Source organism: Megalops cyprinoides, chromosome 2 (assembly GCF_013368585.1).
Source record: "Megalops cyprinoides isolate fMegCyp1 chromosome 2, fMegCyp1.pri, whole genome shotgun sequence".
Lineage (NCBI taxonomy): Eukaryota > Metazoa > Chordata > Actinopteri > Elopiformes > Megalopidae > Megalops > Megalops cyprinoides.
The window spans coordinates 10,761,580-10,782,007 of NC_050584.1; the positions used below are offsets into that span (position 1 = coordinate 10,761,580).

Genomic DNA, 20,428 nt, shown 5'->3' on the forward strand with positions numbered 1-20,428 from the left:
CCGCACACGCACACACGCGCTCACACGCTCGCACCGTGAAGCCGTGGGCTGCTTACGGGAATACAATGAGCCCAGCTAAGAGCGGCTGCATTGGAAGCCGCCGGCCGCGTCTTACAAAGTTTACTTCTCGGTTCTGAGATCAGTAAGAGCACGGACAGCTTGGCTTAAATATATGATTTAATTAAGCCGGCAATGCAGAAACAGCTTAAGATGACACAGCGTGGGAAACCATCCCGTAAGAAATAAGAGTAAGAGCTGCCCCACAAACGCAAAACTCTCACAAAACTCTCAAAAATTAAATTTTAGCACACAAACCTTTCAGCATATCATAAATTACCTACGTTACTCTGAATTAATATTTCTGAAATGTCTTTCATTTGTATAAATCATCCTGCATTCTTTGTAATGACAGTGAACTGAGACCCAGAGCCATACTTTGTACCTGCACAAGGCTGTGTGTCATTGGGGATTTCATTACAAAATTTCCCTGTCTGAAAGCAAGAGCAATGAAAATAAATTGACCCCAGACCAGCAAAGCTCCATGAAGCTCTTAAAAACGACTGGCTATATGACGAATGCAGCATGAAAATAAACATAAATTGGATCACTAATATGGAAAAAAACAACCTTTAAAAAAACACAAATTTTAATTATAAAAAACAGGCTAATTTTTTATTAATTACTGGCAATATTGCATAAAATAATAACTGCTGTCGATCTAAATTTCAATCTAAAGATGTTTTTCAAGAAAAAAAAGAAAAAGAAGACTAGCTAACTTTTCACTCTCATTATAATAATATAACATTATTTTTCAAAGCTAGCCAAAAATGCCTGGAATGCATGCATGTTCATGAAACTAAAAAAATGACAACCCAGCCGATACAGAAATAGATGGCTAATGCTAGAATAACTTGCTACAATGTTTGGAAGAAAGATGGCCCTGAAATTCTCCTACGGCGGGTCCAAAAAAAGTAACATTCTTTCAAAAAGACAGCAATACCACTGAGACACAGCCAGAGGACATCCAAGAACAACAAGAACAAGCGAGAAGGATTTTTCTACCATGAACAGGGTCTGAGCCAACTCCCAAAGGATTACTGTACTTTCCGATATTACCTACTTGTGTTTGTGTACTGTGCAGACATACATTCACAACAGACAGCAAGGAGAGCCCCTTACAGCCTAGACAAGGCCATAACTATGAATCCCCCTGGCCTGCGACAAATCTTTAGTGAAACACTACTTCAGCTTACGTTCCTGAAAGACTTTTCCTGCTCCTCCAAAAAGCAGCGCTAACTTATTGTATCTTGTCCCTATTGCTCACTGTGCCTGAAGACAACAGACACTAGTGCGTCGATCCGAATCCTTAAGCGCTGACAATCTGCAATGACCAGGGGAACAATTACAGTTTACGACAGAAAAAGGTCAGCGCTGTGAAGAAAAACCCTAAAACAAATGTGACATCATCGACAACCTCCAGATTGCAGGGGAGAAAAGTATCACAACGCACCGTTCGCAGAAAACTACGACAGCAGAATTATAAAGGCTACACCGCAAGTCGCACACCTCTCATCAGCACCAGGAACAGAAAGGCCAGATTAGAATTATTAACGCAGTACAGAGATGAGCCAGTAGAGTTCTGGAACGAAGATTTATGAACAGACGAGACCCCGATAACCCTTTACTAAAGCGACAAGAAAGGAGAAGGTGTGGCAGAAGGATCTGCAGGTAATCCAAAGCACACCATGTCATCTGTGATGGATGAAGGTGCTGTCACGAGCCTGGGTTTGCAAGGCTGCCTCTGTAACTAGCTCCCATCTTTACTGATGATTTAACTAATGATGGCGGCAGAAGGATAAATTTGGAAGTGCACAGAAACATCTCTTCTGCCCAACAGAATGTCTCCCGACTCATTAGTGGGAGTTTAACCATTAAGCAAATGGCCTATTCAATACAATACACTGCCATGGCTACCAAAGGGCTCATCAGGGGAAAACAAGTGGCAAGTTTTCGATTGGCCACATCAATGTCCTGATTTTAATCCTGTCAAGCATGATTTTCATTTGCTGAGGAACAGGCCAATGTCAGACACTTCCTTAAAACTACCAACTGCAGTAAAGGCATGGCAAAACATCACTAAGGAGAATACCAAGAGATATCAACGGGTCACACACCCAATACAGTTACTGCATGCAAGGGATAAAATAGTAACAATAATAATATTAATAACAATAGTAATCTGTCACCAAAAATACGGGGATTGAACACAAAAGGTGTTAATGTTCTAAAATAAAATAAAAATATAGCCTAAAATCACAGAAAGAGACAAAAGGAAATATTCTATACTTTTGCCCCATACTCATATTTTAATCTCAATCTTCAATCTCCAAATTGTTTGAGTTTAAAGCAAAAATAACATTTTTTACCTGTACAACTACTTACAATGTATATCCTTGTCATTTTAAATTATTGCTAAGTTTGTTACAAAACTACAAACAGAATTTCTTAATTATGAAAAATATATTAGGTAACAGTAAGAACTGACAAAGCTACAAAGTATGAAAATTCAAGACAGAGCAACACAAGACTTAAACTATGTTATGATGATGCTTTCCAGAAAATACTTCTAATTGGTACTGTACCATCGCATGTGGCTACATGTCAGACAGAATGTGCCCCACACTCAACAGGTCAGCAGGGTGTATCTGTAAAGCTCATGACCACTATCCCAAATCTTAAGCACACCTTAATTTTACTTTACATTTTTTCAAAAAACTACAAAATGGATTTCACTTGGCCTGACAAGTGACAAAGCTGGCAATTAAAAAGACAAGCAACAAGTGCCAGGGTTTTTCATGGGATAAGCTGGGCTGGGAAAAAATGTCTTGATCCACTGATGCAATTTTACAATGAATAGGCAAAAATATGGATCTCTATACGTTTAGAGAAACAGATGAATATATGTGTAGAGAAACAGATGAATCGATGAAAAAATGACTCAAATTTCAAGAGTACTACAAAAATTATGGCAGTCTTCACTAAATGATGAAAGCTTTCTGTCGTATCATTAACCCACCTTAAATATGATAAATACAACTCATCAAAATAACACATCACCAATTAAACTGTGGCTCTGTTCCGACTAGAAGTCACAATGAGTAATAACTGTTGAGCATAACTGGCAATTGTTACAGCAAGTTACTTTATTTTTTTTAATTATTATGAAATGAGGTGGAACAGAGTTTATTTTCTCTTCACTGAATCTGTGTAACCTGTCCTCCACGTGATAAGACAGATTAGTATCTGTGTTTGGCAAACATTTACTTGTAATACCTCAAGTTTTGATTATTCAGACAGGACAAGCATAGATTAACCACCATTAGCTGCAGTACAGCTCATAGGTAACCAAATTTCAAATTCAAGCGTCCTATGTGATTGTTAGCAGGGCCAAACGCTCAACATTACACATGTCTGTATTATGTTCAAGTTTCAGTTTCGTACAAAAAAAGTCCTTTGTGTTTTAATCAACATATTCTGCCTCCATATGCATTTGTATTATTTTTTCATTTCTTCCAGAGGTTCAATAGCTAAAAAAAGAAACCTGCTGGAGGCAGATACAGGAGTATTTTACCACAGTAGAATATTGGACAATATATCTGGCATTGGCCTAATTGAGACGTATAAGCCATCTTCCAGCTGGCTCTCTAAGACATCAGCTCTACAGAACTGACAATTCAATGCTCTCAAGTGCAAAAAAGTAAGTGAGAGTGAGAAAGTGAGAAAATAGGAGAAGGGGGGGAAATTTTTTCCAGCACTTAATCAATTAGCTACCTGGATATAAAGCAATACGTCTTACTGTTCATGATATATTTGTCGATTATATATTATTTAGAATCCAGCAAACCGTAGAAAATTTGTATCAAAAAGGAATTTGTGAATCAAATTAAAAAGAAGCTGCTGCTATACGTTTCAAGAGGTGTGACGACTCAAGGTAGTGTTACCATATGTGATGAGTAGTGCTGCATGACATTTGACAGGGGTTTTCCCCACATACACATAACAGGGGCCCAGTTTCCACTTCCAAAAAGAGGAAGCCTTCAGTTTACTCAATTCTGCCTGAAAGAAACAACATGTCATAAACCCATGTCATTGTCTGGTAAGAATTTCAAGGACTTTCAGAGAAACTACGAACTCATTCTTGAAAAACTCTCCAGACTACAGAATCTTTCTCGATAAGTAGGTCTGTCTCATGACTGTCCTACATTATCAGATATTTCTCAATACATATGAAAAGCTCTTGCGTCATGTCACCAAAACAGTACTGCTATATGTAGCAAAGAGCGATTTCATGGTAAAGCTCTACTGTCCAGCGGCTAATCTCTAAGGGGTCAAAGTCTTATTCATTGCTCTTTCAACCCATGACTAAATAAAGATTTGGGAAAGCCAAAAACTCTCCATTCTGTGACCTCAGACTCACATGGGCATGAACAGCATTTCTTGAGACAAGACAAATTACAGAGGAAGGAACCGCTTATTATACATTAAAACTGAACTGTGGCCCTTTTTGACAATTGACACTGACCATGTCACCACAGCTGTCTGCCCAGAAAAAATAAGTGCAGTGGCATCCGTGCATGTGGGCCCCCTTTGGAGGCTGTAGGACTTTTCACTTGACAGAGTCAATTTCCTCCAATTAAATTGAGACTTCTCCTTTTCAGAAAATAGAAATGCTACTTTTCTTTGCACAGAGCAGTTATATTTTACAAGCTATGAAGCAAACTGACTGGCATTATTTACATGACTGAGAAATACACAAGACTTATTCTCAGTCCCTGCATAGTACTTATGCCTTACCAGTGGAGGTCAAGGTCAATATCAAAGGATCAAGGCTCTGCAATCTCTAATAGTACTTGTCATTTAAAATTGCATTTTAGACAGAGTAATACTAAACTATGCATGGTCATTTTGGTTGCTGTCACTTACGTGAGGGAGAGTGTAACATTACTTATGGGGGCATTTGTCAGGGTAATTACTCATCCCACTATAAACTTCAGAGGACAAGCACTTCTACAACACAACATAAAAACTGTCACTACACACAGTGAAAATGGATATCACCATAGTTAACAGCTGCACAATATCTCCCTAAATAGTGTTATTACCCAGTGACATCCTAACCACAATTCAGCAACATTTAGTTTCCTAAAAAAATGTATTCATTGAAATCATTCATTGAAACAATTTAGATGATATATTTTGATAAAAGAATTAGTAGTCACCTACGGCTAATACTTTAACTGATTAATTAAACCAACTGTCCAACCAAGGCCCAAGCCTGCCTCTAACAAAATCATAAGACAAATACATCTACAACCGGTAAAAGAGCTGTAATAGCCTGAACTTTGCTTTTGTTTTGAAATTTAATTAAAAAATAACACTCAGCTAAAATTTAATATATTGAAGCCTTTGAGCTTCTAACGTGAATGCTCAGAAAGTGAGCAGAAAATTAAATCCAGGACAACTGACAATCCCATTTACATGGCTTGCAGTAACAATCATTTCAAAACCTAAGATGGGCCCGTGAACAATGCAGAAAGAGTGGCCAGCAATTTTCTGAATATACCAGGGAAAACAACGTATTCCACTGGTGCCACCTTTAAAGGTAACGTTAGGGCAATCTTGACAAAACAGCAGACGTACAGATGTTATCTGTGGATGCACAAGCACAAGAGAGAAGAATCGTTATCTGTCAGTTAGGAGCATCTTTGGAACCCATAACTACAACAGTTACTATATTATGGTATTCGTTTTTAAGAGCAGCTCTAGGAATTCGGGCAATTACGTCTGTTCTGATGCCCTTGCCGTGGAAATGTCTGTTTCTGACGTTTCTAGTGTGGTAACAAATCGTGTCGCTCCGACAAAGAGGCCCTTCCTGCATTCACAGCGACCCGGAGAGAGGCAGGTAGAGCTCTGCCCGACTCTACATTACACTGATTAAGGTACTGACCAGTTTCCAATTGGCTGCCTTTCACTTCATGCACAATAGCGCCATTTATACGAATTTGGCTGGCTTCCAACCAATTAATGTTTCTGTGAATCTGCAAGTCCACAGTAATAATGGGGAAACCCGTTCTGAAGATGTGCCACTACTTTCAGGGGTTCGTGCATTTAACTACCCCTTGGCATACATATATTCGATGTGAACAGAAGTTTCTGGTAATGTTCGCAACGTAACCTCCCTGTTTCCACGTACTGTCAGCGCCTTCGGTTATACAGTACACACGTCCTACGTCCTACGTTGAGTAATTCTGATGCATTATAATGTAGCTTGCAAGTCATGTTACACAGATACTGCAACTTCAATCCCCTTTGCAAATACGTAGATGTTTCTGGATAGCTGGCCAATGCAACCTCGTGCAAGGAAAAACGAGTTTGTGCAGGAATTCATTCACTGACACTGCCCATAGCAGCCCGCTAGCTACGTATCTAGTCTGCTTGCTAGATAGGTAGCTAGCCATGTAAATTACCTTCCCTTCACTAAGGCTTCACCTTGCTGGCTATTTGGCTATACAGAGCACAGAAGATTTGCCGAAACAAATGTAGTGCTAACTGCTAAACCAGTTAGGCAACGTTAGGTAACCATGTCATCCATTTGCAAACAAATGACCAAACTATCCGGTTTAAAATGCTGGCTTCAGAAACTCAACTCAACGTGAAATAGGCATAAATGTGAACTGAATGAGTCCTCTTCTGCTCACCCTCCAAATACCTGGACAGGGTAGTTAACTAACTATCCAGTTGCTGGCTTTCCCCCAGAGAACTAGTTCATCTTCCTGCTTTGCAGCTAACTAACATTAGCTGACTCATAGTTAAACAAACCAACGTGGTATAAAATTTTCTAGCAAGCTAGTCTAACATTTAATTAAAAGATGCTTTAAATCACCATTAATTTAAAAAAACAGCCAAGTTACATAATAAACTATTTAATCCACGTTAAATAATGATTAGTTCTACTTTGCTGGTAGTATTCAGATTAAACGTACCACGTTAGCTACGGCTGAAATACTGCTCTATCTCGACAGTGGTACATTTGGAGCTATACTAGCTAGATAATAGGCTACAAAAATCAGCAAGAATTTGACTTTGCTGTCAGGGACGTTCTCGCAACGATGCAAACGCTCAGTCGCTGCTTCTTCCAATCCGAGTTTAGCTTGGCTGTCAGAGTCAACACGTAGCAGCGCTCGACGTTGCTATTCTACGCCTGTACCAGAATTATGGCGGTAAAGACAATTTCATAACTTAGCCATCCATAGCGAAATAGCTACCCAGCTCACAAAGCCTCACTCCCGCCATCTCTTCCAGGCTGTTGCAAGTGACCAGACCTTAACTCGTTAACACAGCAAGATAACCGTACTAGCAAGTGCAGCTAGTTGGCAGGGTAGCTAGCTAGCTGGGTTCATAATACACCAGTAACGAAGCTGCGTTACAACTGCGATGTTTACCCAGCCAGCTTGTTGTAGCTAACGTTAGCTAGACAGTCTAGAACCTATTTTGTTCTTGCCGTGGACAATCGAAAACCATCACTTTTTACTTACCTTATTAGTGCGCTGAGGGTCCCGCTTATTCATTCATTCGAGCTTGTGTTATGGTGGTAATGTTTTTTAATTGAGTATTACGATAAAATCCCAAAACCACACACCCCTCTCAAGCTTGTTGCTGGTTTGAAAACATTACCCTTCCGTCGTTCCTAACAAGACAGCGCAGTTGAAGAATGCAAGGCTTGCGCTCATTGGTGGAAATGTGACCACGTGTCTCCTGGACTGACAGTTTCGATAAGTCAACATCCATTGGCTACAGAAGAGTGTGGGCACGCACGTCCCTCCCTGCACGACGTGTGCTCGTAGTAAAATAAAGGTTGGATTGGTTTAATTTACCGTAATTTACAGATGACGTATGCGCTATATATTTATCTATATGTTACACAGCAAGTTCAGCGAACGAGGTTTTTTTCCTATATCTCTAGCGATTTTAGAAGCTATGACGCCGAAGCGGACAGGGTGAGGTGACGCATGGCACTTGACGTCAGCTTTTCCGCTTGCTTTCTGCAGCTGTGACAAGAATGTTCTAGAACCTGACGGGGAAAGCAGAGTTCGGAGTGGAGAACAGCAGGTTGTTAATTTTTTATGTCTGTTGAAATAATGCCAGTTATATTTTATTCAGATTCCGTATCGCCGGTTGGCCTCTTTAATGCCACCATGACAACCACGGTGGTCTTCATGTGCTGCTTAGTTGTAGAGCTTTTGTGGCGCAGTGGTAGTTGTGATAGAAGACACCGCGCCTGCGTGTATGTGTGTGTGTGTGTGTGTATGTGTGTGTGTGGTTTTCCCTGCAAAACGTGAATCGCAGACAGGATATCAGGGTGGGGGATGGGCAGCGGCTAGACGGCTCCTCGTGGGATTAAATGGAAGTGACAGCATGGCGAAACGTGGGAGACGGCTTCTCGGAGGAATGTCTATAGATGGCTCACCAGATCCTGGAAAGCAGCCTCGCTAGCTTGTTAATCATGTTGCTTTCAACACAGGCGCGTTCGAATGTTAGCGTGAAGCTCTTGTTTTTTCCTCTTGCTTTCGTTTTTAAAGACACGTGTTACCGCCGTTGTGGCAATATTTGGAATTAATACTTTGCCATTGCCATTGCCCTTATTAGTAGTATAACTGAATTATTAGTAACATTGAATAAGAATTAGGAATAATCCATCGATCGCACAATTTAGAGTAAACTAGCTAGCTCAAGAGAGAATATTTGTTAAATATTTTGTGGATATATGCAGGCTCGCGCGTAGAATACATGCTCAGTGAATTTACGTAAACATTTGCAGAAGGTGGTCTGCTAAACAAGGATTATAAACGTCATTTCTGACTGACGAAACTTACATTGTGCAATAATCGATTAGTAGTAGAAATGTTTTATAGTCAATGGTGCACGTGTTCTAAATCCATTATCATGCAGTGCAGTCAATCAAACATACTTGTGATGGTATATGTTGAATATTTTTATCATGGGTACTTTGTATCCTGAACCTTTGATTTAAAGTTTAAAAGAAAAGTTGATGATGAATGTTGAACAAACGTTGGTATATGCTGGAAATACTTCCACGAGTTTTTAAATGGCTAAATAAAGTCGATATGATGAGTGATAACGAGCTCTCCAAGTTTGTTTGCTCAAAGCATGGATGCCTACAGATGGTCATAACTCAAGTGGTATAGAATTGACTAAGATCAGTGGAGACTAAAAATGATATGGGCATTGAAAACATTCTGACTGTTGTAACAGAAATGTACTCACTTGTGGCCATAGAAGAGAGTTCCTGTTTGGTTGTCTTTAAAAGAAGTAAGGTTTGCTGTTAAAAAACAAAACTATGCCAGATAACTAAGTAAAACTAAAAATAATGTTTCTGGAAGCTGTAGACTTGAGAGGTTAATGCTTTCAATTTTTGCATAAAGGTTACTTTTAGATTATCATGTCATTTCTCCTGCTGACAATCACGACTGTGGTTTCCTCTCATGAGAATATTGGTCTTATCCCAGGCAAAAATTTAACATACCCAGGCTTTAATTAAATAAAACATATCAACTGAAAACAGACTCCAGAGTTGGTTAAATGAAAATATTTTATTTACATTGCACTCCAACTAATATTCATGAACACAGAGTACACCAATGAAGTACACTGAGTGAACTGTCTGAGGAAGAAGTTTTTATGACGGTCATTAGAGGTCAGCTCTCACACCAAATCCGGGTCCAGTAGGAGGTTCTGTTAAAGAGGTCAATCCACCTGCTGGCTCACAGGAGAAACGGCCGTTTCTAAAAACAGAATTTAGCTGTTAGTTTGCTGATAGTCAAGCCTGCAAAGTATCAACTTAATCTGTGCTTCAGTAGAAATACTGTAGTTCAGCAAGTAAGGCAGGTGAATCTTGAGATGTTCCTGACACCAGTACCACCTGTGCTTAAAGCTACTCCGAGTTAAAGTTTACTGAGCCTAAAACTGAATTGTGAATTTCCACAGAGACAGTCATGGAAATACTGAGCTGGGTCAAAGCTGAGACTTAGCACTGGCCACCAAAGGTGTGTGATTTAATACTTTCAGGAAATGAGCTGCTTCTGCCAAACTAATTAGCCTAATTTGTCTGTAGAAGAAAATGGCCTGTCATAAATATTAGTATACCACTGGGGCTGCATTAAAACAAGCAAGCACTGGTTATTACTCGCACCTGGGCCCAGGTGGTGGAACTCGACCAGCTTTCAGCTCATCGATGATTTGCTCAATGTCCTGCGGGAGAAGGTCCTCCTGAAAGTACAGAAAAACATATTGTAACTTCCTGTTCGTGAGTAGCAGGATGTCACACAGTATGTTCTCTCGAAAGCAGTGGTTCTCAATTCCGGTCCCGGGGACCCACTGCCCAGCACGTTTTAGATGCCTCCCTGCTCCAGCACACCTGATTCAAATGATCAACTGGGTATTAACTGCTGCAGCCGCTTGATAACAAGGTGATCATTTGAATCAGGTGTGTTGGAGCAGAGAGGCATCTAAAACGTGCTGGGCAGTGGGTTCCCGGGACCGGAGTCGAGACCCACTGCTCTAAAGGCTTCTCAAGTTTGTTTTGTCTTTTATCTGCTTCACTGGAATATGTTCTCTTTCAGCATGAGGACTGTAGTGGTAAGAAGCACTGCTACAGAGGACTAACTATTAGGGGGGACATGTTGACTTCCCATGCTGTAATATTATATTTTATATCCTCATATGTAAATAAAATCATAAACCAAGGTTCAGTGCTGAAAACCTTACTGTATTCCATCATATTCAGTCAAAATGTTGTCGTCCCCAAATAAAGACAGAAGAAAACAGGCATTTACTCTACTTGTCCTTCATTGATGGCACATTATAAACGTAAACATCAGCTATCCTCTTGCCCTATTAGGCCTACCCTGTTTAAATACACAGAGGGGGGCCACAGATGCCAAACTACTCACATAATAGTTATCATTGATTTGGACCATTGGTGCGTTGACACATGCTCCAAGGCATTCCACCTCTATTAGTGAGAACATTTTGTCAGGCGTAGTTTCCCCAACTTTAATACCTGTACACGACAAACACAAATTACTGTTAGTCTATTGCGATCAAGTACATGGATGGATGATTTTAAAATCTTAATATTTCCTTCAATAAGACTGAAAAAATGTCTGCTCTCTCATCGTGTTCACCCATATACCTTCTCTTAAATTGTCCAATACTTCATTCATCTTAGCTACAGAATATATGCCACACAGCTGACCATGCAAATTGTATATTTTCCTACCAAAATACTGAGCCATAGTGCAGAAAGACTACAGACACCAAAGTAGTTTATTGATGAAAAAAATGTAACATTTCTCTTTTCCAGCAGTACTTCTGCTCTCTATCCTCAGCTGTTCCAAATCCCAAGATGACCTTACATATGGCGTGTATGTTTTTGTCTTCCTATTCCAGCTGTGCGTTTCCCTAAATCACATGGCTACCAGCAGAGCAGAACAAAAAGCTGAAGGGGGCAATGAAAGAAAGACTCAAAAGCTTGTGCAGTGTGTCAATAACTAAACAGCCAATTACATCTGGAAGCTCACAGCTAGAGTATTATCTAACTAGAAAGTGCAGGTAATCACAAGGCAGCAGAAGCCAATAAAATGTATGCAAAACTGGGCGTGGCTGGGCGTGGCCAGAGACGTACAGCAGTTGACTCTACATTTGCTTGATTGTGATGAAATGTGAAATGATTGAGTGAGTCCTGTGAGAAATCACTGACATGAAAATTGTGCTTGGCAGCCGCAGTGGCTGCAGTGGGCTTGGCCTAGGACCTAGGGTAACTAAAACTATTTTATGCAAATATGGAAGCTATGATCAGTAAGTGCGCAAAAGCACAGCTGTACAAAAAAAGCTTTCTTAAAGATTAACCTGGAGGCTTAACGTTACACAATGAAAGACATGTCCTTGCAAGCTAACCTGCGCCCAAAGAAAATAAATAAGCCGTCAGCTGTTCTCACAGATGATTTTCCCACACAACGGGTCAGGTAATCAGTTAGACTAAAATGATGTCATCTAAAGAATGCCCACAGAGCAGCCTTGGTGGTCTGTCTCCTCATGTTTCATACTCATTAAGTGTGAGCAAGGTAATTCTTTTCAACAGGAGTGATTAAAATTCCTAGTGTCACTCAAGTGCAATATGCACTTCAGGCCAATTCAATTTAGTGAATAGGACAACATTTGAAATACGGTACAAAACTTTGAGCTCTACAATGAACATCCAAAAACGTCACTTTTCAATGCGCTATTTGACTGAACAACCCCGTTGCCGCCATCAACGGAGTTACTCATGCTTAGCATGCTCGCGGCTGTGTTGGTGTCTCACCAAGTTTGTTCTGGATGGCCTCCAGGATGCTGTCAGAGTTGCAGAGCATGCAGGGTGTTGTCGTGCAGATCTGAATGTGGTATTTCCCCACAGGCTTGCGCTGGAACATGGTGTAGAACGTGGCAACTTCATACACCCTCATAGGAGGCACCTCCAGCACTTCTGCTACCTGCAATGAAAAATGTAAAAAAAATAAAATAAAAAGGCATTCGATAACTATAGATAACTCAGCAAACGGGTAGAAAACACAACTAAAAAGAACAAAGCAATGGATTTGTAGTTGTAGTCGCACGAAGATGACAAATTCCATGTTCAGACCAAACAATTCCGGACTTTCTAACATCTTCTGACTCTTACCGATGCCACTCTTATGTTCACGCCAAATGCTCAACAGATATGAACTGATTCACAAAAAGTGCACAACCACCATTTGTATTGTGTCTGCAGCCTCTAAACATATTTCACAACAGTCTTTATTGTTATGTGTGACAAACTACAGTTCAGCTAAACATCTGGCAGTTTGTGTAGTTTGCAGGGAAACTGTAGGAAGTCCAACAGTGGAAATGCAGCATAGTTGGGACCAGCAATGTTTTTCCAAGTCATTATCAGCATAACGCCAGTTTGTAAAAATAGAATAAATTGTGTTTTTAAAGAATTTTTTCTGCTACATTAATTTTACACAACTATACTGAAAACTACCTTCAATATCACAATTTTGATCCCTCATAGAGCCTGCTCATTTCCAAGTAACCAAACTACTTGTGCATTTGCAACAAATCTACTAATATAGTGCAGTAATGTTGCTCTGTGTATAAATAGCTGGAAGTCTGACACCCATCTGGACCTCAAGAAGGCTAGTGCCATAGATAAGTTGTGCATATCCACACAAGGGGTCACACTTCAGTGTTGTAGCTGACCTTTGCATTGTCAACTGATCAGCACGGTACAAAGGAACATGTTTTAAATGTTCATATTTTCACTCCAATGTAGAACAGAAAAGAAAGGACCACACTTGCTATCCATGTGGTGAGATACAGAATAAAGAAATTTCAAGTAACCAACTAATGTGGAACAGCACAAATGCTCATAGATTTTTCTGCCTTAAAAGGAAACAATACAAATTCCCCTCAGAAGTCTCATTAAAAATATCCTAATGGGGAATAAAAACAAAATGCAACACTTGTCCTGTTATTCCCCTTAAAATAAACATCCATGTGTCAATCTTCATCTCGTGAGCGGAAAGGCATGAAATATGTAGAACATGCTCTCCAAAACCTAATGTTGAGCCCAAAGGGAAACCATGTTTAGGAATGAGCTCCCATTACACAGAGCACTCCTCCAGGGACATATACACACATGTTGAACACACAGCAGATCCCACAATTGTATGGTACTGTCCCGCATCACAAAGGGGATATAGGATAAATGCCTGAATGTACTTAAAACTGCAAGTGTCTGCTGGGCCTTAGAAGTGAGCACACCAGATGTACATCTTTTAATACCGGAGAGAGCAGTTGGCTGAGGCTGGTGTGGAATGAAGCCCAGTGCACTTCCAAGACTAATACACAACTCAGTGCTCAGTTTTCCTGGAAGTGTGATGGTGTGACAGCATGGCTCACGCTACATCCTTCGAAAAACACATCCATAAACCAGCAACATCTGATAAAGGACAATATCTGTAGACCAAATAACAGAGGCTTAAATGTTCCTCTTTAGTGTACTTCATAAAGCCTGGGTATGAGGGTTGGAGTTAATCAAACCATCTGTTGCGGTGGGTAAATTAGCTTGTGTACAGCAACTATGCTAATTATCTGATCTCCCACCCACAAACATAGTCAAGCGCTGCTTAATTCACTCCAGGATAAAGAAGCAATGGGGAAAAAAATGAAGAAATCTATCTTTCTACTGAAAGCATCAAACACAGGTAGGGCAACAAAAAAAGACCCAAAAGCTCCCTGAAAGTGGAATTCCAGCACCATAATGTATGGAGAAGGGAGAGCTGCAAGAATACAGAGTGACACATATCCACCAGGAAGGCAGAGGTCCCTCTATGCTGCACCTACCTTGTTCATGGCTGAGATGGGCAGCCACCCGTGCTGCCTCTGAGCCAGGTCCAACACTGGGATGGTAGCCGCTGCTTTGTGTCCTTCTGGGTAGTTTTTTATGATTGCTTCAACTCTCTGTGACAGAGGTAATGCACAGACAATCTTAGCAGTTTAATCCCGGTTCGTCCATTTGGAGACACCAATGTAAATGCAACTACAACTATCAGAGCCCATTACGACAACATCATGGGTAATGTGGCAAAAGGGCTCACAAGTGCCAATGATTTAGTCCTTAGCATTCATTTATTCATCTGAAATCCATTTCGGGTCAAACCAAGAATGCCATGGAAAGAGAGACAAAACTAATTAGCTCTTTACAAGAAGGTAACACTCCTGAGCATTCCTGAGCTGGGTTCCACTTACCTTGAGATTCTCGGGCGTGAATTCAAAAGGGGTGTCTGGGTTGTTCTCCGGAGTGTCTCTGTGCTGAAAGACAAGAAGCAGAACTTTCTGTTAAGCAAAGTGAAGCTTCAGTAGCATGAAAACACATGTGCTTCTGGACAACAGCACTAATATAAAGCCTCCAGTGCACCAGGGTCCACCACTTTCCACTCTGTTCATGACTAGTGGTGCCCAGCTCCGTCATGGGCTTACAACCCAAAATGTGCAATGGACATCAGAATTCTTCTATATAACAAAGCTGTACATATGTTTTAGCCAATATAAATCTGTCATAACATGATGCTATGTGCAAAATTTTAAAGTAAAGCAAGTGGCAGGGACACATTTGAAAGTCAAGTGAGGTTTTGAAGGTTAGGAAATTCAAGCACATCAACAGTCACCCCATGCAATACAGCCTCAAACCATGTGAAGGAACCAATTCTCATGTAATAGTATAATCACATATAATAGTTCTATTCTATCATGAATTAATTTGCAAGATTTTCAGATTACAGAACCAGATGAAAAAAATAAAATGCACATTTGCACTTAAAAATGAATATTTGCCACATGTGATATGCTGTAGCGTATGATCTAACAATTTGTAGCTGACATGCATAAGGAAGATCACACTATCAACCTACTGCTCACACCCCATTCTGATGTGCCACCAGACGTCCCTTCCAGTTAGCGAACAATACAAGTGTATCTAGAAATGAGCTGGAACCCGTACAGGGCACAGTGCTGAAAGCACCAGCTCCCAAAAAGTAATATGCATCTCATCAGATCCTCAGCCACGCTCATACCAGCCTTCACCCAACTCTGATGGCTGTTAGAGAACTGTGTCTGTAACTGAATGAGTCCATCAGTGAGTATGGGACACTACTGTTTAAGTAGCGTACTACTACTAAGTTTAAGTTCATAATAACAGAACAAACTTTGTGCGGTCATGTAACTTACTAGAGAGCATGACATAGAGAATATGCTGGAAAAGGTAGTATTTTCTTTTGCTTTAGCAGTTATGCACAAACAAGGTAAATTGGGACTTTTGTTGTAGTTACTGGACTACTCTGAATCGATATGAATGAATCGATATGTAAACCATAACAAAGTTTACCCACTGCGTAATGTATTGTCATGATGACATCACCCCTTCTTACTACATGGAAAAGTGTTCAGCCAGCAGTATACACAGACTTATCACATGCAAACAAAATCATTATTCATTCATTCATTTTCTTTCAGCTCCAGTAGACTACGCCACCATGTGAATAATATTTATGAAAAATCAGGATAATAATAATTACATGTTATATAATATATATATATATATATATAAAGTAACTAAATTAAAAGTATTCAGATTCCTGATCATTACATTGTAATGACACTGTATTCAAATACATATACTTTAACATGGAGTTGGTCCCCCTTCTGCAGCTATAACAGCTTCCACTCTTCTTGGAAGGCTTTCCACAAGATTTTGGAGTGTTTCTGTGGGAATTTGTGCCCATTCATTCTGTAGAGCATTTATGAGGTCAGTCACTGATGTTGGACAAGAAGGCCTGGCTCGCAATCTCCGTTCCAGTTCATCCCAAAGGTGCGCGATGGGGTTGAGGTCAGGGCTTTATGCGGGCCAGTCAAGTTCTTCCACACCAAACTCATCAAACCATGTCTTTATAGTCCTTGCTTTGTGCACTGGGGCACAGTCATGTTGGAATAGAAAAGGGCCTTCCCCAAACTGTTGCCATAAAGTTGGAAGCATAGCATTGTCCAAAATGTCTTGGTATGCTGAAGCATTAAGATTGCCCTTCACTGGAGATAAGGGGCCTAGCCCAAACCCTGAAAAACAGGTGTGGCCAAATACTTTTGTCCATATAGTGTACTTCTATGTAAACCTAACACAAAACATTATTTTAATTACATTTGTTCAGATAGTGTGCTTCATATGTTCACTTGAACTGAGCAACATAGTTCACAGACTGGAGCATTGCTTAACACACAGTTCATAACCTTGGCTACACAGAGCATTTCCTCCCTAAACTTTGCTTTGTCCCAAGCCCACAAAAATACTCATTTTTGATTGGTCGTTTAGATTTTCCTCAGTGAGATAATAATGCTGACTGGATTTCAATGCCTGGGAATGATTTGTTAGCATCTGTCTAGCTTTGTTTACACAAGACACAAAAAATCCTAAACATCCTGCTTTGCTTGGACCTTTTGTGTTCAGTTATCTGAGTCGGACCTTATAAGGGCAAATGTCTGAATTCTACTATTCATGACACGTATCTACATACGGACAGCATTTATCCGACAAGATCAGTGAACAGCTTATCTTCTAAACTGAAAATCTGGAGGAGCTTTCTACATGCAAGACCTTCTGTTAAATGTACTGCAGCAACATGTTATTCAATTAATAGCATCTACTCAGGTTCACTGTTGTCTGTTGTAACATTCTGAAAGGGGTCAAATATCAACTGACGGAAACACTTCCTCTGAAACAGATAAACACCTGTCGTGGTAGGGCTACCTCTCTTGGGGGTACCTCATCCCTTAATTATTGTCAGTTTTGGTTAAAATGTCATCTCTTTAGGTGTTCCAGGTGCACAGTGATCACTTTTTAATAGCACAGACTCACCACAAACAGAGCTCCACCTGCCCCAGAGCGGTACGCCGACTGATGCAGGCTCCGAATCTGCTTGGCCTGTCAAAAGACACAAAAAAAGCAAGATAAAATATCCACAGCACTCACAATGCACAGTAACCAGTATCTCAGGATAGTACATGAAACTAGAATGACATACCATCTGTTAAAAAACATACCATCTGTTAATGTTTTCAAGAGGAAAACATGGCTCTGTACAAATCAGATTTCACACCGGCAAAGTTCATAAAACAAAGTGAATTTGATATTATTTCTATTGTAAGAAAGTGTATCTCTTTAAAAACTTGCAATGCAGTAGTCTAAACTGTTAACTACTGGTATCTACAGTTTGATTCATATTGGAGAACTTTTGCTTTGATTATGATCTGTTGTAATGCAAAGATGAGAACAGCATTAATCTTTTCATTTCTATTATTTTCACTTGCTAAATGTGTTACTGCTATGAGTAAACGCTTGGATTTAGCACCACCCATATAACCTTCAAAGCCCAAATGTACGCTAGACATATTAAGAATTAATGTATGTATTCCCACCAAAGGTTGTGTTTTAGCTAATACGAATTTATATGCATCCCATTATGGCCCAAGAGGTTAAAGACATCATGATCCAGCATCAGTGCAGAAGTTTTGTAACTGACATTTTCATTTATGCTTTTTCCCCTTTATACAATCCTATTTCAGAATCATCAGTTACATACTAGGTTCATCTCGCCATGACGACCCCTGCACTCACAGGAACGCTGGGGACAGAGAATGCAATCCTCCAACATACTTGCCTCCAGCAACATTTTTTCACACTACAGGTCATGCTACGAATGACCCCCAAACTAAACTCTGCACAAACTTCACCCTGAATATGGGACACTGACAAAGGTCATGTCAATGGTCAATGTCCAACTGCTATCACTTTGTGAGTCCTGTGCACAAAAACCATGATATCAGTGACACTTAATATCTAGTTATAGTACTAGAACACATCAAAAAGAACGATACAATAAGGAAGAGCAATAGGCACCCACTGCTTATTGCTCAGAATTTGGGGAAAGGCAGAGGTGCTATTTACACAAGCATAGCTTTACTACACTTCAAAAAGAGAGGGAAATGTATGCATGTGCACTCTTCAGTTAGGTACTCAATGCAATTCCCTCTTCTGCCAAAATGGCCGCATGTAAATAGATGTTATGTTAGCTGTGTGGAGGCTCTTATAAGTGACCACACAGTGCTGGTGGACTAAAGAAGCCTGTAGTCTTTCATTAAATTACATTCATATCTGACTGATTGGATTTAGCATTGCCTAATCCACTGATTCTCAATCCTGCTCCTGCCCTCCCCCCCCTGCTCCACATGTTTTCCATCTTTCCCTGCTCTACCTACCTGAGTGAACTCATCAGTGGCATTTTTGATTAGCTGAGCACACCTGATTTAATCACTGTTTTCAATCAGCTGTGTTTGGAGCAAGGACAGGGGGGCTCCAGGAGCAGGATTGAGAAACACTGGCCTAATCTAAATCACGGCAGCTTCCTTGCCAATTCTGAGATTGTTGGTGATTGAAAAGAACCCAGAGACATGCCGAACTGCAGCCCTCCCAGACCAGACTCAGGCAGCTGTGAAGCAAGTGTGATGGCTGGGATATGGTATTTGTACTAGACTGCCCATTTTATTTCTTGTCAATGCTGTAACGGTGCTGGTGTTTAGTTGTATTAACGTTTTACTTCAGTTTACCCCTTTATTCTTTGTTACTGGTTATACTTTTTTCATTGAGACTTCTCCTTTAATTGGTTTAGATCTGTTCATTCATAAATTGCATTTGTGTATCCTCAACAGAATCAACATTTAGCCATGTTCCCTTTTACATAACAAGTGACAATGATTTATTACCCATATGGTACAATTATTGCTCATCTGCAGCACAGGCAACCTTAGACAAACGGGCAAGACGTTAGTTTGACACTACAGGTAAACAAGCATTCATTTACAGCTGTGAGAGATGTTTCTTTCAATCAGCTGGCCAGTTAACTAAATATAAACAATATTATCTCACCATGTAAACACGTCGCTACACGAACAGCTACCTGTTATACAATCTATTAAACAAAGAATGTATTTAGCCACCCTCAGCTATGCTAGTGCAATAACGATGGCTAGCTAGCTAACGTTTGCGCTTGCTCAATATTGTGCTGATGCAGAGCAGGCAACGTTGGCTAGTTCTACGAAACCTGTTAGACAAAACCGCCGCCAATTCAATCCACTTGCAAAAACTACGTTTTATCGAGCTGGCCAGCCATACCGTATGATGTGAGAGTACCATTTAAGATCTAACATTGGCTAGCTCGCTGGCAGTCGAAGAGGCAGCTATATAACTGAAGGTCGCTTCCATTCTCCTTGCCCTTGGATTATCTCGCAAGCTAAGTTAGCTAGCTAGCCATATACAGGCCTCAGCTCCCCCACACCAATGACAACCGATTCGCTACATTGATTTATAAAGCGTTTGTAATTGTAGAATATGCATCATTTTTGTAATTGATTGATTGTTTGATTTTTCTGAGTTGCATTGTCCTATACTTACCGTTTGAGAAACTGCCTTTCGGAAAGTCGAAGACAACATTTTTGCGTCTCAGAGGTTTGCCTTCCCCTGCGTTGACCTGACTGCAACTACAAATCGAGTTATCGTACAGCGATTGAGGATGACTGTTTGACACAAGGCTGCGAAATCGAGCGCAGACAAATGCAACATCATTTTTTAATTTTGTGTGCCAGACTGAAAGACACATCTCTGATACGTGAACTGAGTGGATTTCTTATTCATTCAGGTCACTGAAAATAATCTGTGTAGGTA

At 40.3% G+C, this 20,428-nt stretch overlaps 2 protein-coding genes across 4 annotated transcripts in view; both read right to left on the reverse strand.

Annotated features, from left to right (window-relative positions):
• The window catches only part of LOC118795715 (ankyrin repeat domain-containing protein 12-like), a 28,538-nt gene extending 20,800 nt beyond the window's left edge, over positions 1-7,738 (reverse strand). For all 3 annotated transcript variants that reach the window (XM_036554416.1, XM_036554424.1, XM_036554408.1), the window contains exon 1: positions 7,596-7,738. In XM_036554416.1, coding sequence (XP_036410309.1) covers positions 7,596-7,628 — 33 coding nt within the window. In that variant the 5' untranslated portion in view covers positions 7,629-7,738. The remainder of the gene's footprint in view (positions 1-7,595) is intronic.
• A 1,950-nt stretch (positions 7,739-9,688) lies between these two features.
• On the reverse strand, positions 9,689-20,226 carry ndufv2 (NADH:ubiquinone oxidoreductase core subunit V2). The gene is made up of 8 exons (XM_036554511.1): positions 20,159-20,226; positions 17,567-17,632; positions 14,911-14,973; positions 14,506-14,622; positions 12,443-12,611; positions 11,031-11,140; positions 10,271-10,347; positions 9,689-9,863 (listed from the first exon to the last, which is right to left on the reverse strand). The coding sequence occupies exons 1-8, from the start codon at positions 20,195-20,197 to the stop codon at positions 9,770-9,772; spliced, it is 735 nt and encodes a 244-aa protein (XP_036410404.1). The 5' UTR covers positions 20,198-20,226; the 3' UTR covers positions 9,689-9,769.
• Between the last annotated feature and the right edge of the window lie 202 nt (positions 20,227-20,428).